General features: G+C 40.8%; 1 protein-coding gene across 2 annotated transcripts in view; it reads left to right on the top strand.

Moving 5' to 3' along the window:
• Nucleotides 1–16,652, top strand: part of LOC131448697 (adenosine kinase-like) — a 122,869-nt gene extending 106,217 nt beyond the window's left edge. For both annotated transcript variants that reach the window (XM_058621370.1, XM_058621371.1), the window contains exons 8-11: nucleotides 649–684; nucleotides 4,700–4,814; nucleotides 15,285–15,371; nucleotides 15,672–16,652. In XM_058621370.1, the coding sequence (XP_058477353.1) occupies nucleotides 649–684; nucleotides 4,700–4,814; nucleotides 15,285–15,371; nucleotides 15,672–15,796 (363 nt within the window). In that variant the 3' untranslated portion in view covers nucleotides 15,797–16,652. The remainder of the gene's footprint in view (nucleotides 1–648; nucleotides 685–4,699; nucleotides 4,815–15,284; nucleotides 15,372–15,671) is intronic.
• The last annotated feature ends 1,458 nt before the right edge of the window (nucleotides 16,653–18,110 follow it).

Raw genomic sequence — 18,110 nt, 5'->3', positions numbered from 1 at the left:
TTACATGGTACATGTCTTTTTAATCATCTGGTGACCAAACGTATTAATCTGTGACTTCTGGAAATCTTAAAACTACTTGTATATCATTTGGATTTGACAACTCCAGGAAGTGTCAAATAGTTTGCCATTAGTTTTAGTTCATACGGGCAATAAATGAAAATCCTTGTGTCTCAAAAACTGGTGAGTGTGTACGATTTGTACAGTAAAAAAAATAAATAAAAAAGAACCAACTTGCATAAAAACTGGTACGTGACCTTTTCACGTGCACCTGTTTGGAGACTGGAGGGACACACAGTAAAGTAAGGTCGATGCTGAATGCCTGCAGTGATGGGGATTCCCAAATTCCAGCACATGTTGGTGGTTTCAGTGCTGGTTTCATGGCTGCAGGCTGACATGGTGTTATCTAATGCTGCCGTGGTAAGATGAGATGAAGTGGGGCGATAGATTAAATGGGTGGGCTGCATGCCTATTAAATCAGGAGTTGGCGGAGCAGCAGTAACTTGGGTTACTTATTGTCAAGTGACACAGCCACACATGTGAGGAGCAGAGGGTAGCACGATGGCTTTACCTCCACCTCTTGAGTGTAACATTCTGCTCTGTCTTGTAATTAACTGCTCATTTGTGTGTATGTGTTTGTCTCTTTTCTAGGAGGCGGCCACATTTGCCAAAGAGCTGGGCTTTGAGGTGAGTTGACCAGCAATTGCACACTAAACAGATCCTAAAGGTTTATTTTTGCTGATAATGAAGTTCTTTTTGGACAGTGATTGATGTGCTATTATACTCTCCAGGCCTTGCAGCAGTTGCTATGGAAACCTGGCAGTCGTCATGGTTTCTTTGTTCAGCCAGCTCTCTGTTATGACGCACTCTGCTAGGTCTGCACCCAACATCGCCTACAGATGTTATTTATTGAATTTTGAAAAGCCTCTTGGGAAGCTGAGAAGTTGGGCATGGTTTCAAGCCTTTCTCTGCAGGCTCAGGGCTCATCAGGTTGCCTGGTTAAAAAGCCTCCTCATTATCTTCATTTCACCCAGGGATGATACTGTATTTCTTCCCTTCACTGCTATAACATTACACCACACTGGAGCACACTGTAGTCTTTTAATAACCCCGACTGCAGCCACCTGTGGTTTTAAATTGTGGAAATGAAAATTACAGTGCTTGTTACCCCCATAGAATGTACGCTATGTGTTTTAAAGCGGGGCTGCCTCTTCAGAGTAAAATGAATGTTTCCTCCGTCGATTTCTTTGCTTGTGTTTTGCATATTCCTCGCTCTGCTGTTTAAATGTGAATTCAGAAAAACACAAATAGCAGGTGTGTGCGTGTATTTCAAAAAAAAAAAAAAAATCAGGTATTTTAAGTGCTGTCTCTCTTTCAAAGGTAGAGCTGTCTTGACTATGGCTCTGGCTCTGTGTGAATAATTGTCATCCAGTATCACTAACGGTGTGATCAACGTGACTGGAATAGAAAATGCAATCCTGATGGCAGTGACAGGTTTAAGAGTGAAGAAGGGGATAAATAAAATACACAAAGGGCAGTGTAGACACTCTCCTACGACTTACAATTCTTTGACATTTTCCATGTCAACCTGATTTGCCAGAACACTCTGTAAAATTGCATTGGATGAATGTGATTTCTCAGATAACATCAGTGTACTGCACTGTACTTTCTGCATTTCTGGATGGCTGCGGTTCAAAGAGGTTTTCTTCACACTCCTTTTCTCTCTTTCTCTCTCTCTCTCTCTCCCTCTCTCTCCCTCTCTCACACGCGCCACTTTCTGATTTCACTTGCATCCTATGAGCTGACCCACATTTTTCAAATGCACACTGACAAATCTTCAAAATATCACTATATACAGTACTCTTGCAAAAGTCTTCGGCCAGCATTAGATTTGTTGTCACGGGGTCATTGTTTCTCTATTACTTTATTGGAACACGTCCAGATAATACAGGAAACATTGATATAGTTTTAAAATGAGACAATTTTCATGAGACGTACTGTATTTAGTGAAACCAAACCTTACACTTCAATAGTAGCACGACCCCAGCTCTCTTAAACCATGTTGTAAAATATCTGCTGTGAAGAAGGTCTATTACACCAGGGTTATTTATAATATTGTATGAGTTCAACTCATTGATCGTTTGCTAATGTAATAAGAAGAACAAAGCTGGTGGTACAGTAAACACACACTCACACTTCCCTTGTATATCCTTATAAAACATGACCCCCCCCCCAAAAAAAAAGTCATTACTGAAAACAGAATTGTTTTTTAGAACAGATTCACTCACTGGGAAAATTGAGTGTATTATGATGGTGTCTTGAGTCACAGCCAGCGACCTGTCATCAGGTTGTGTAAAACACACACAAAAAATGTTTTTTTTTTCTTTTTGTAAGAAAATGACGTCTCCATGACAACAGTGCAAACTCCGTACAACGCATGGCTGAAAGCTCCTGACACTTTGCAGCGAGGCGATAATTTGCCAACAGTGTTTTATCAAATGAAATTCACGTTAAATTTAATTTGTATAAATTACTCTACGTTACACGCAGCTCTTTCTGATATCTCCCATAATCAAGCAGCCAGAAATCATATCATCATTTTAATAGAAGTCAAAGCTAAAGCCAAAATAATTGTGTGTCTCTGTGAAGTTTGTCTATTTGTAGGCCAGCGAGGTTCAGTAAAAGTTCAAACTCAGTAAAAGATAGAAAAACATGTTAGTCCAACTGCCTTTTTACAGTCAGACTAACACACCCCGATATTGCAGACCTTCAGTCGGACCAGAGCTGGATTCAAGCTGGTCTGGCTGTTCTGGGCTTGTGTTTTGCCCCCTAGTGGAGCGGAGGTGGACACACTTGATTCAGTTAGTCGATTTCCAATGCTACTTGTATACAGGGACAAGGACAGGAGTCCAATTGAGTGGCGTATTCGATCACTTAGCTGTGCATGAAAACCTGTGCTCATGAGGCGGATTACCACTAAATATTGATGTATACCATTAGTCTATCTGACTCCAGAAATACTGCATGATGCACTTACTAACTCCGTATTGCCAACACTTAATGAAGTACTAACAGAAATGACAGCGCCTCAACAGTTAAATGAGTAAAGGAAGAAGGGAAAGAAAAAAAACAGCAATCAGCCGATCTGAACACACTCGCCTGATTGTGATCCGTTTCCTTTAAATGCTCAAAGAACTATCTGCATCACAGCTCTAATTGAATCTTTCCCTGGCAACATTTCTCAAGCAGCCTGCAGTGGAGACAATCAGTTTCTCACTGGCTTCAACACAGAAACACAATTTAACACCCTTGTAAAGCTTTCACATTTCACGGTTTGTTGATTTACGTCTGATCAGTTGCCTCACAATCGTAAATATTGCCATTTGTCAGCAGTAAACCAAATTGACCATATCATTTGTCAAATCATTTGTTTTGCACTCACGCCGCATGCTATTTTTCTGCGTTGTTTTTTTTTGTTTGTTTGTTGTTGTTTTTTTGCCAGAGGAAGTCCTCAGGTGAGTGTTTCCGCTTGGTAAAAGGGATGTATGTGTGTGTGTCTGTGTGTAGCCCACCCTCTTCCACGGCCATGATGCTCCCCCTGACACCACCACCACCGCCGCCACCACCTCTGGCCCTGAGAACCTTTTAGCTCCTAAACCTTAGCAGAGCGGCTTTTTTATGTCAGTGAACATAAAACCAAAGGGTGACAATGTGCCGGAGCCTTGTGTGGTTTTGTATTCAGTGTCTGGAGCAATGCTTGTGGTTACATCCAGTCACAGTGACAAATTGCCTTTATATATATACTTTTTTTTACCGTCTCTTGCTAACAGCCTCTGTATTAACCTCACCATTAGCACTTACTTAGAGTGTTACACCCATTTTTCCTCAGCCCAGGGTCTCACCGGACCTCTCAGGGCTGATTAAAGGACATTTGGGAAGCATTTAGAGGTGTAAAAGCTCATTGGTTTGAGTGAGCCGCTGTGGCTGGTGGTACTAGGCGGGGGCCTGTGTCTCTGATTACTCCCATAACCACAGTATTTGCTCACCCTGAAGGTGCTGGAGTGGTAGCTTTGATACAGATGCTAGAGGCGTCTACGACCCTTAATGCTTGCTCCTCGGTGTGCGCTGTATTACAAAAAGCAGAGTCCACCCTACTGCGAGATGGCGATAAAGACATTCCACCTGCTCATAGTACATCATGATGAGTTAATAATAAAGTATCCCTGACAGGTGTGGGTTTTTTATCCCTCTCATGATCAAAGGCAAGCACTCCGGAGAGTTCTGTCGTCTCCAGGCGAGAATATCCATTCTGTGCAGATGCTGAGGAGAAATGGCCTGTTTCAGGGAGAGAATGATACAGTACATGCGCCGCATATCCCCTCAGCTCGCCGCTGTGTAGGTTTATCTGACAACAGCCTATCTTCACACGCTTATTTTCATCTCACTTAGGGATATGACATTCTAATATTTCACAGTTCGCCTGTAACTGTGTAAAAGCATCGAGTGCCTCCATTGATCTTCTCTCGAAGCGGTTTTCGTAGACCATCTGGTTTCATTATCACTTGATCCGTCTGCCAGCATTGGAAAGGTCTGACCCCGCTCAGTCGCACTAGCGATCCTTGATTAAGCTCCTCACACATGGCTCTTCACGATGCATTCATTCGTGTTAACATACTCACCCAGAGTTCTGGTGTTTTCACAGACAGATGACATTGCGGAGATTGCAAAGAAGACCCAAAACCTCCCCAAAGAGAACACCAAGAGGCAGCGAGTGGTGGTCTTCACTCAGGGCAAGGACGACACTGTTGCAACTGTCGGTAGGTCATGTATTTGTCTTCTCTTCGCGCTTTTATCGACACATATTTCCATTTAAGAACCACTTGAAGCCAATCCCAACTTGCTCCCCTTTTGGACATCTTTGCTTTTCATTTAAATCCTTTCTGAAACCTATCTGACAACTGCAGAGCGCAGCCCTAAGTAGATGCTCGACGGCTGACTAAAGAGAGCCGAATGCTATCAGTAATGTCTTTGAAGTTAACCTCCAATATTGACACCAGATGTTTAGACAAAAAAGAATGCTTGCAGTACATTCTGTCATTTCGGAGCATAAAAGAAGTGTGGGGGATGCAGAGAGCAGGCATTGATTTGTGAAGTACTTCTAACTTTGTCTTGGATACACTCCAGGCCAGGCCTCAGCAATTTTTAATGCCTTAGCTCTTATGTTCGGTGCCCCCTTTTTTTCCCTGCAAAATACCGGCAGGGCGACCTTGGGGAGAGGTTGACAACATTGGTCTCCACATCAGTCCAATTTCTTTTGAATGCCAGGCATATTTGGTTGTGGGACATTAAAAGGAAGCTTCATTGTGAGTGAGCTGGGGTTGCAGGTTTAAGCTGTGTGTGGAGAGATGACAGTTTCCGATTACTGCTGCCAGTGTTTCCCTTTGTTTGGAGCCACAGGGTGTCTCTCCTCGTTGCCCTTGCAGTTTAGACTAGTTGTGCACGGAGGAGAGATGGCCTCAGGTAAAGACTCCAAAATATCACTCATCACCAGGGACTGCAGAAGCACAGTTACTGCAGTTACTGTTAACAGTATAGGACACTATCTGCACAAGTGTCCAGTGGCTCATGAAGCTGAAATCAGTATTTATGAGCTGGAGCTTTGAGCAGGATCTCAATGAAGGTATTGTAAATCAATCAATTATTGATTCTGTCATGTCTGTGTTTGCTATTGCAAATATTTTATTGCCTGCAAACTGTGATGCCATTCGGGCCAGGAGTCTCTCAAGAGACTAAGTGGGAGGAAGCAATATTTATATTGAATACTCCCACTTTGGGGAGAATTCAATATTAACTGTGGATAAAATAACTTGGTGTAACGTCAAAACAGACCCTCATAGTGAAGTTATTACACAAGTTCAGTGGATAAATAGCCACATATTTCTCTCTGGAGTTGGTGACGACTATAGTGTAGCTCGGGGCGCGTTTTTCTGTCCGACCTGACAGATGCAGTTAACATGAGCTTGACAAGCAATTGTTACCTTTGTTGCTGTTTACAGACATGTGCAATGCATCAGTACACTCACAGCTATGACAACAAAATCATACTTGTTCATGCTGTCCCCAGTCAAAGTGACCCAACCTGATTACAATTTCAACATGTCTGTCCCAACATCTCCTGTCCCACTGGGTTCTGTTGGTTTTTGACTGGTTTGGATTGGACATCCATGCTTTAATGAAGAGTATAGTAGCATTCATGCATTCATCTTCTACCACTTTATCCTCCACTGACATGGGGCGATACTCGGGGTACACCCTGGACAGTTCGCCAGTCCATCACAGGGCCACATATAGAGACAAACCACCATCCACTCTCACACCTATGGTCAATTTAGAGTGTCCAATTTACCTAATCCCCAAATCTGCATGTTTTTGGATTGAGAAAACCCAAGCACACACACAGGAAGTAGATGCAAACTCCGCTTGTTCCGACCGGGTCTTGAATCCGAGTCTTCTTGCTGCAACGGCACTGAGTAAAATAACATATTACAAAAAAAAACATAATAAGTTGATATAAACAAGCAATAGAACAAGACATAAAAAAAACTGTTTAAATTTCACACGGAAATCCAAATCATGTTTATTGGTGTTAAATGTACCCGTCACACAGGCGGGTTTGAGCAGCATCGCATCAGCACTGTTTAAACAGCACAGATGGGATACGTGAACCTGAAATCTAAAAGAGAAGATTCTGCCATAGGCTTAAAATAGGCAACAATAGCCCTGCGTGTTGTAATGCACATTGTACAGTAAGCTTCTTGTGTGAGCTGCTCTTCATTCACAATGAGACCAAACAAAGACTCACATTCTTGGAAATGTTCATTTAAACCATGGAATTAAGTCAAATGACAGTGCGATGTGATAATCTTGTCGACAGTTACAGTCAAGTAAAAGCCTGTAAAAGATAAAGTGCCATTGAGTTCGTGAACAGGCTTCTTTAAATTCTCATTATGAAGCAGTCATTCCTAGAAAGAAAATATTTAAACATGAATCCCAGTAGTTAAAGAAGAACAGGAGTCCATGCATTGTGCTGAGAGATGATGGATAATTTCCACCTGCTTCCCTCATTGCTCCTGCACAAAGACAGAGCCGCGCGCCACCGTGAACTTTATATAAAATACATGATGAATGCGGGCGGGATGAAAGACAGTGTGTTTCAGATGTCATCTACAAAGGCAAACATGATAAATGTCATTGACTGTGCTATCATTACAGTGGAGCTGTTACAGTAGTAAGTGCAGCAGAATTAGTGTGTGTTTGTGTGAGTGGTGTGTATGCGAACATCACCGTTTCACACCAGCCAAATAAATGTCAATGTAAAAAGAGAATTAAAGATTTTCATTTCCCAGAGGCGGCGCTCTAATAAACTTGATCTCTCATTTTGTTTGCAATTTGTCCTCCTGTCAGGATTTGATCATTTGCCAGCCTCTGCATGTCATGTTAAACCATTTTATAGTGATTAAGGATGGGAGCATGCCTTCCCCTGTGGTATAATTCTACAAAAAGAGATGTCAATTTGTTATTTTTTTTGCTCTCCTGCCCTTCATTTGAAGCCCTTTTATCAAACCAGTGCTTCAAATGTGCCTTTTAAGAGCTGGGAGCAAGGGGAAATGGCCCTTTATTTAGCTGCCACCGACACCGCTGAACTACGCTGAGCTTTTGCTTATACAGCCATTAAAGCAGTAATTAGGATCATTGTGCCCTGAACCTTAACTGTGAGGAGATCTAATGAACGATCATTCAGCAGGGGTTAGCGCTCTAATCGCTGATAAGGACTTGATAAAGCCTGACTCGGCTTCTCGGCGGGTTTTAAGGCTCTCAAAGGGACGAGGCAGGCAAATTTTTAGCTTTTCTGATCCATACACATTAATAAAATGAGGTAGAAGAAGAAGAGGATAATGCTGAGTTCAGACGACATGACCTTTTTGTCTGGTGACAATGGACACTGTGTCAGATTACGCGACCACGGAGCCATAAATTGGTGCCGCGAGCTGACTCATATAATGAAGTGTAAGGGGTCACAATTTAAAGAACAGGAATAATATTACAATTACAAAGCAAAGTAATGTTGAGTTACTGCATCGCTGAATCACGATCTGTATTTGGTCCTTTAGATGGTGACTCTGAAGATGACCTACAGTACATGTGCAACAGGTCACATCGGGAGCGGGTTCAGTCAATAATTGTTTGATTGCATTTATTACTGTTATATAGTAATACAGTTACATTGTTATATAGTACTTTAGCGAGTAATGTCACTCTTAATACCAAGTCATAAATGAAGTAAAATTACATTTTAAAGGAGTAATACGTCCTGATAAGCTTATTTTTCCCCCGATCCCGATACCATCTATTGTGTATCCAGCGAGTCCCTGCCGAGATAACGGATCTGCAGACTACTTCATTTTATATAAAATCTCTGTCTGAAGTTCAGAGAGAAAGAAAAACACAAATAATAGTGGACTCCTGATGTTAGAGTGCAGGTATCGCTGGTAGGGTAAGTGGGAGAGGGAGGGCGGGGCTGCAGCTATAACCAGCTCTCTTTGTGTGCAACACGGCTTATCTGCAGGTTTGTTCAACAAGTGGTTTAAGATCGGAGAGTTTGTGCTTATATTTATGCACAAACTGTGAAAACATGGACGTTTACCAGCTTTGGGCCCCACTGAAGCGTGTGTATGAGGCATCATATTAAAATGTGAGCTGTTTATATCAAACATAGTTTGATATAATTACCTTATTACACTTTTTGGGTAGTTTACCCAACACTGGACGTGAGGCGCCCCAGACGACGTGGCTTTTTTGAGCCAACGAAACTGCGTCTGTGTGATCAGACAATTATCGTAAGCATTCATTATCATCATTCATTAATTCACTTATCTTCTACCGCTTTATCCTCCACATGAGGGTTGTGGTGCCACTCTCAGCTGACATAGGGCGAAAGGTGGGGTCACACCTTGGATGGGACACCAGTCCATCAGAGGGACACAGAGAGACAAACAACCACCCACTCACACTCATTTAGAGTGTCCAATTTGCCTAATCCCCAAAATCTGCATGTTTTTGGACTGTGAGAGAAACCGGAGAAACAAATGATTTCACACAATGCTAATTAAGCCTATCACGCTCTGTGCTCTGTGCCATTAGCATTGTTTCATTATTTGAATCTCAAGACTCCAGATTGTTATTGTCATATATTTTATAACATTCGTAGACCCAGTGCCAACTTAACATTATGAATAGGTAATAAAAACAAGGATATACAACAACAATGGTAAAAAAAGAGTATAGAAATATTTATAAAAACTCCATCAGAGTGCAAAAGTGTCCCCCGGCGATATCTCCATGCTCCACACGGGACGTGATTTGTTTTACATCAAGACAAACGGGGGTGAAGTGGAAGCACAACAGCAATAAAGAGCTAGTAAAGTGAGACGGATGCTACAGGTTGTCTTGTGGCTCTGGCACTGTTTTGGTAATTACTCAGAATTCCTCTGGGGGGTGGGACAGAAGTTACGCCCTGGAGCTTTAAATAAAAGTGTCATTAATTATTAGTTAAGTTCCATTTCTCCACACCATTTTCTTTCTTCCCTGGTTTGATTATTGTGTTAACCCTGATAGTTCTCAGAGTAAAAGGCTTGTTTTTCCTTTTCCTTTATAAAACACAGCTCATTTATTCTCAGTCATTTATCTTTTTGTCCTTATCATTTGGTAATGATAACAGATGTTTGTTATCTTTGATAACTAGAAAGCACAAATAGTGTGTGTACACGCCCTAATCTTGTTAGGTTACCAATTGTTTCCTTAAACATTACTCAATACTCAATTACCAGCAAAACCCTATCATTTCTTAGTTGGGCCACAGCCTAGATCTTTAAAGAATTATTGAAATAAGAATAAAATCAGTAAAGGGCCAGATCTATGCATGTTATTATAGTGAGGTAGAGAAAGAAGCAAATCTCTTTTTCTTTGTTGTAATAATACACCGCTAATTCTCACCAGTGTCATATTAACCATTTCAATTTTATTTTAAGCTCTACTTGATGAAATGTTAATAGTCTCTTTAAAAAGCAGGATGTTTATGCTCTGTACCCATAGTCGACGAAGCCAATTAACAGGACCGCTTCTTTTTTTCTCTTGTCATCTCACACTGAAGTGTTTTCTTTCATGTCTCTTTGTGAGGATATTGGTTGGCGATGATCTTTTGCCTGTGGTTACAGTAATTACAGGCATATGTACTTTTTTTTCTAACTCAATTGTGAACAAAGATGCTGGTTATGATAGGGAAACAGATTGAATGTCAGCTCACTCCTAACCTGTTGCGTTTGCCAAGAAAGCGGTAACGTTTTCCTCTGCGAGGCTCAGGGTTTGGCTGGAATGCAACAGGAAGCTTTCCAGAAAAAAAGGATTCTCAGGCAAGTTCCTCACACAGAGATGTTGTACTTGAACTCCTGTTGAGTACTTAAGCTCATGCCTTTCAGCAAAGAAATACTGTTATTGAGTCACTTGGCAACTCCCCGGTTTTGATGTGATGCATTAATTGTTTCGCGTGTGCAGATATTAAAGTGAGACCAGATCAAAGTGAACTCTAATGAACCGCCAACTATTTGATCCACCTGTTTTCTGTCAGAGCGACATTATTGAATGCTGGAACGCCACCAAGTGAAGCGTGTAATAATTCCAGAGTCAAAACAACTCTCCATATGCTCATTTCCCAATAAAACCGAGGTCATCTCATTTGCATGTACAGTTTCCCACCCAGTGCTGTGCTTTGAATTGGCATTGTAAGAAGGAATAATTATCAATAAAGGACTTAATTGATAGTCATTTCAAAGGGAAGCCTGTTGAAAGTATTTTTTAAAGTTTAATCACCACCGTTCAAGAGTTTTAATGAGGGAATTATGAAGAGCGACAGAACAAAAGCACACACAATTATAGCACTGTAAAGAAGTAGTTTAATTCCACTGAGTTTTTCTCTTTGTTTTTGCCTCCTTTGTTGCAGGTTACCTGTCAAAGCAGAGCCATATCCCACAAATCCATCACGAATCAAACCAAATTCGAGCAAACAAATATGTTAATCTTAAAAAAACACAAAAAGGCAGAGTTTTGTTGAATGAAAATAATGTCATAAATACCAATGAAATGTGAAATGCGTTCTGCAGTGTGATGTTTTCAGATCTTTTATGAGCCAGTAACAACAGAGTCTGAATGTTTTGGCAGGATTTAATATTATTATTATTATTATTGTTTTATTACCATTTCCATGGCAGGTTTTCACTAGTGAGATCTTTGTTACAGATGGCTAGAGAATTGTTGGACTGTAACTCGAGTTAACATGTCAGTCAAATTGAATCATTTGCATCACAGAGGTTATGTGAACTTCCCCCTCCCCAGTAACACAGAACAAACTTTGAATGTGATAATAAAAGCAAGAGGGATGTGGAATATTCTAGTGTGCCATGTTTCAAGAAGCAACAGCAAAGCAACTGCATGTGTCATAACTGGTGTCATGAAGCACACGGTGAACTCATCAGGCAGGAATGTGAAGAGGATGAATGACTGTAAATTCATGCAGTATGTTCACATGTACACATTTTACAAACAAGATAATGCAAACCACAGTGATAGTCATCCACTGGTTTGTGAGTGTACAAACACCGGATGTTGGGACGTCGTGTTTGTACATGAATAAAACCAGAATCCAATGATTAGCAAATCCTTTTTGACCTATATTCAATTGAATACACTTTAAATACAATATTGAATGGTCAAACTGATCAACTTTATTGTTTGTTGTTTGTTTTTTTTTGTTGCAACTATTCACTCCTTTTGAATTTGTTGCCTGCAACACGTTCCAACAAAGCTGGGACGTGGGCAACAAAAGACTAGGAAAGTGGAGGTGAACCTGTTTGGAACATTCCACAGGTGAACATGTTATTTAGAAACAAGTGAGTGTCATGATTAGGTATAGAAAGGAGAGCAGTTCACAAGCAAGGATGGGCCGGTCGAGGTTCACCACTTTGTGAACAAGCGCGTGAGAAAATAGTCCCAACAGTTTGAGAACAACGTTTCTCAACGTACAATTGCAAAAATTGGACCACCATGTTTTCCCAATAACCCGAAAAACCTACAAACAACATCCTTTGAGTTTTGATGCTATTCCAACTGAAAGCTACATTTGTTCTCTCACAGTCTTGGAAGGGAAGTGTGAGGTGAGGGATATTCAGTCGCAACATGCAACTTCTCCAATTAATTTAGCTAAATTTGACACAAAATAATCTTTTTGCGTTTTGGTCCATACCATTTTGGTTATCTGAAAGCAGAACAGACCATATTTGAAAGAGAGGTTGGAGCCGTGAAGAAGTGAAAGGTTGGACCAGCAGGTCCATGTGTGTGACATCAGCTGTCAATCACACTGTCTGTTTTTATGGTCTGTTTAACTCTAAATGAGAATATAATTTACAAAATCATGCTGCATTGAAGAAGACCTTAAACTTGTTGGAGTTTCCTCCGATGGCCATTCGACAGAAAACCGGTTTCAGGCATTTCCTCATTGGCCTCATTTTTATATACAGTCTATATATAAACGACAGTTTATATTCTGCGTAACATGAATATCTGTATTTCTGCTTTTACAAGAATCTACGTGGAAATAAACACTGCGTTTTATGTTATTTTAGCTTAGAACAAGATTCTAAACGTTTGTTTTATCATGAAAAAAAGTCAAAATATTATTTTTTTTAGTGAAAGAAAGACTAAAGATTTTGCTTCTTTTTTTTAACTCAAGATGAATTTAAAAGGTCTTAAGGCAAGAGACGTGTGACCTGATTTAAAACTGCAACTGTAAATTTCCCGTCTGCAGAGCATAACCGGTAGTTGTTACCACTGTAAACATATTTAAACATTAACCCATTAGATCAGTTTGGTTGCTTTGGTCTAATGAACAGCAGAAGAATTCATGCTGAACAAGTGCAGCAGCTCTACGCTTTACAGCATCCGGTCTTTGTAGCCACAAAGTACAGCACGTAAGAGCGACCACATTTGACAGTGTGAGCTTCTTAACAGTGGAATAAGTGACAAAGTGGAATTCATTATTAGCACGTTTTTTTTCTTCTTCCGTGTGCGGTTAATCATTTCAAGAGGGAGGAGGATTCTCAAAGCTTCATCTGTGGCATTAATTAAGCAGTGTCGTTATGCTACTAATTAGCCGATCCTAAAGGATTCTTGTCTTATTGTAATTTATTATCACACTGACAGTCTGCTTCTTTTGTTTGAAGAGAAAATGTGTCATTGCCAAAACATAATCTAACACATTAACTGATCCGTGGTCGTTACCTGACCTGTAATACATTCCTGTACTCTGCAGGATGTCATTTTCCACCACAAGCTGATGCGGTTTCTCTCACAGTTGGTGTATTACAGTAATTTCCCTGACATCAGGTGTCGAACATATGCTCAGCTGCAGGTTGTGTATGGTTTGCCCTGTAGGCCAAGGACACAAATGTATTCAAAAATTGATAAGGTGGTGTGCTGTGTCTGCAGCTCAGATATTCTGTGAGCCACTTTTATATTAGCAGCCCTCATTAGACAACTTTTTTTTTTAACGTTCTCCTTAAAGTCCCAACCTTTTTTGCCATTAAGAGGTCTGTCAGCCTCCCCGTGTTCCTTTTATCCACATGTCAGTCTTTTGTCTCCTGCACCTTTTTGAAGGTTCATGTCGGCACCAGAGCCTCGGGTTGTTTGAAGATTGCATGTGTGGTTTAGATTGCTCTGACATAAGTTGCTGATTTAATGTCACTCTACACCTCGAGACTTTGTCATCTGGTAGATTTTTGTTTCTTTTTTCCCTTCCTCTCCTTTACAACTGGAAGTCTCTTTGAAGTCCATATGCTACTGATAATTGAAGCAGTATAATCCGCTGGAGATAATAAGAGGCGCTCATTTAATGGATTCCGTTTTGAACTGGAATGATTCACAGTAACTGCTCTTGCATTGTTTTTAATTTATCTAAGTACTCACCCAAAGCCTTTGAGATGCTATTCCATTTTTGTATGTGATTGTCTGTTACTTGTGGCACGTTTATTTAAAGCCACTGCAGGACATTGCATTGAATCATTTATGGAAGTGTAAACTCAAGCTCATTTTTGTTGACGTAATAGATGAACACTTTGTCCACCGAGAAAATCATTTTCACTAAAGTATCATGCAAAAATAGCAATCAGTCACTCTTACTAGCTTTTCAGTTGCCATCATTTGATGTATTTGTCTGTTTTGAATGCTCCTCAATGGAATGCACATGTGGTTGAACAAAATATTCTTTTGTTGTAAACAAACTTGTGATTGGCAAACAGGCCATAACTCTTCAGTTATACAACTGTACTGAGGCTCTACTACTACGAGCAAGGATTCTGTTTTTCATGAACCTGACTCGAGCCCGGTGCACTTAATATAAACTGTGCCTGATTTTCAGTTGTTATGATGGTTACGGCTTCTTTTCCTTCATTAGAGACATGTGCAGTGTAAATGACCACCAATAAGCAAATAATGCACCCAGTCAATGAGACAGAACCCACATAACACTTCAAAAAATGGCCTGGAACTTGTTTGGACCCCACAGGTTTGAGCTACATGCTAACTCCAGTATGCTAATGCTGACTCATCAAAACACTGCACAGGCCACACATATATTAAATAAATATTGATAGACAGCGGAGTGTGACCTATCACAGTTTTAAAACAAATATTGGGTCCTTTTAGGCTCACACACACACATAATGATAGTACATATGTGCAAATACCAAGTAGCTATGATGTTTATTATGTTCACAGTCTTACTTTAGTGTGTTACCGTGCACTTTTTTGGGGTGACCAAAGTTATTACAGTTTATCCTGGTAAATAATCCATAGATTACTCACAGAGCCGTGCAAATATTCAGCTTTGCTCACTGCATTGATGCTCAGTGAAGCCTCCAACTGTTTCCTTGGAGAGCTCCCAAACTCGTAACTCAACATTACCTGCATAGAAAAATATGACTCTGCTTTACATGATATTAAAAAAAAATGGTTTTATCCAGAAGTGCTGAAATCAAATGAGCAATTATCTCTGATTATTTTAAAAGCCTTGCTGTGTAAAATCACCTGTGACGTCAGAAGTCATAAGACAAAAATTAGAGGAGAAATTCACAAACTAATGTTGAATTAAAATGAACTGTCGTCTTGTTTCCTAACCACAGGTGAGAAGGTGACCATGTTCCCTGTTGTGGACATCGACCAGAGCGCTATTGTGGACACTAACGGAGCAGGAGACTCCTTCGTGGGAGGTATGACTTTAGAATGATTCTCGACACAGCTTGGCTTCTGTGTACGCTCCCAATTAACCTTTGATACAGGACAACCGTGTAACATCGTAATGTCTGCAGATTATATGAATCTAACGTTCAGCCTGCTGTTTCTCCTCCGTATGAGCTGATCATAAAGTAGTCATCATTCGGGTCCCGTCGAGGATGAAACAGCATTGTCCCTTTTTCCAGGAGCCATTAGTACCCGGCTCTTAATCGTACTAACTGTTTATGGAAGTGATGGATGGTGACATGTCGGCCTCTGCTCTTCTGTCCACCCAGGATTCCTCTCTGCGTTGGTCCAAGAGCAGGTTTTGGAGGAGTGTATCCGGGCCGGTCACTACTCCGCCAACGTCATCATCCAACGTGTTGGGTGCACTTTCCCAGAGAAGCCAGACTTTCACTGATGTAGCCAAGCTTTACTCTTTCGTCTTTTCCATAAAATGTTTTGGATATGTATGCTTCCTGTGGATTCTATGTCATTTTTTTTTTTTCTATTCACAGTGACTTACAACACGGGACTATATACTGTTTTTTGGATATTTCAGTAAGCTCTATTAAGCAGCTCACATGTTTAAATACAATTCAAACAAATGGCGACACTAAATGTTCATATTTAAAGGAGCATTCCACTGAAAGTGTTTAATTTTTCAGAGCACTCCCACAGAATAATCCACTCCTCTGCCAGTGATCCATTTATTTTCTGTTTATAAACTCACTGTTTCTCCTTGTTGCTCTGAAGGGTTCCTGCATTTAGTTATGTTCTTGCAAAGCACTGATAGTTCAAATCACACTGAATATTGGATCTGCTGTAGTGAAGTGCATTATTCAGCAGGTTTGGAAAGTTACCCTAAAAAGTATGTTCCTTGCTCCCTTGTTCAGGAGCTATAATCTATTAATTTAAACACGCATATAACCCTTAAACTCAATATGTGGTCAAAAATGTTTAACAGTAAATTGCTTATAATTACACTACATGTTAAAGCGTTAGAGCTATGCAGAGAGAGTAATGTACCCTCCTTCACAAAGCAGCATGCTACAAACTTTATGGAGCCTTCTTTCAAACCTGCACATGGTGAGCGTTACTGTAATACTGTAGCCATGCACAATAAAATGTTGCACATTTTCAGTGGAGCATGCCTTTAATATTCTGCTGTAGCGCTGCAGAAATGCGGTGCCATAATGGTTGGCTCTTCGATTTGTACAAGTCAACTGGAAACGTTTATTTTTTTGTCATTACACAAATAAAGTAATCAGAACTCATCACACTGAGATGCACCTGTTCCAAAAACAAAGTCGGTTTTGAAATAAACTGACTTTTTAAAACACAAAACAATGTCACAACACATGTTTGTGTGTTTCTCTATTATTGAATCAGCCAGAGGCTCCCTCACGCTAATCACTTTTGGACAGCTCAACACCCCCATTATGGAGATCATGGGGGAGGGGGGTGGTGGTGGTGGTGGTGATGGCGGGCAGACCGCAGCCTGGTGTGCTGTCTGTTGTTCGCTGGGTCCTAACTGGACTCTCAGGGGTCTGGATCTGCACTGCGGGGTTACAGCAGATCATTTTTCTCAGTTTAGGGATTAGCGGTTTGCTCTTCGTGGCGATCATTAGAGGGACCTGAAAATTAGGCTGATCCTTCATGCCCAGCTGTGCTGTCTGGGGGTTGGAGACAAGGATCAGAGGGAGGGCCCCTCCTCATTCTCCCCTCCCACAGACTGTGGACCAGCAGAAGTGTTGGGCAGTGTCTGAAGTGTTATGTGGCAAACAATTCAACACTCAACTGCTCGACAGAGAAGTGTGATTGAGAGAAGCAATGTTTTTGATCCCGTGGAACAACCTGTTACATTACATTTCCTTTTATTTTCTCTCCAGCTTTCTTTTTCGCAGCACAACAACAGCACAGCTTTTTTGTAATCAGGCATAGTTTATGCATGTATGCTAATTGTGGGGCATCTAGGTGAAAATATTCTCTTGCCAAAATGTTATTAACAACTTTGAGACACTTTTTTTTTCATCGGCATTTTTTTTAAGGTTTCACACAGATGCGCTTTGAAAAGGACCACATTTCTGATTGGGCAAGATCACACTCCATGGCAGCTGGTTCATTTGCTTCTCAAGATGACAGATGGCAAAACACAAACACAAAAAGACGGAGCCATGATTAAGTAATGAGAATGCCTGCCACAATAAGGAAACGACTACACATTTTTCTCACTTTTGCTGGTAAACTTTTACTTTTGCTCAATGAATGTGAGACGTGTGGACAACAAAGATAAAAACAGAGACATTTACATTTACATTTTACAATACTGTTGTATGTTTTGTAAGCTAATGAGCTGTAAGCATTCTGAGAATGTTTAACTCTGGTTTTAGGACATCGCCACAATCTTAAAAAAAACTCTCCTTTTTTTATTTTTACTTAACTATGCTGTAAACAGCTTCCAAGTAGGAAGTACAAACTTGACTTTGTGTTCGTCGCCTACAAAAGTGAGTTCACCACCACGATATATATCTGAACACAGGCAACGCGGTAAGTGGGGCCCTGGCCGGTGTTCTGCCCGCAGATGGGCAGCAGTGTTTGTGAACACCAGTGTGGCAGTTGGCAGGGATTGAGAAAGGGGGATGGGCAGATTGCAATGGCACATGCTCCAATTCAAATTATCCCTGGACCCATGCAGCAGCAGAGGACCTGCTGGGGCCCAGGGTGGCATTCAT

This window comes from Solea solea, chromosome 21 (genome assembly GCF_958295425.1).
Source record: "Solea solea chromosome 21, fSolSol10.1, whole genome shotgun sequence".
Taxonomy (NCBI): Eukaryota; Metazoa; Chordata; class Actinopteri; order Pleuronectiformes; family Soleidae; genus Solea; species Solea solea.
Note: the sequence above shows the minus strand (reverse complement) of the source record. Positions and strands in the feature narration are given on the sequence as shown.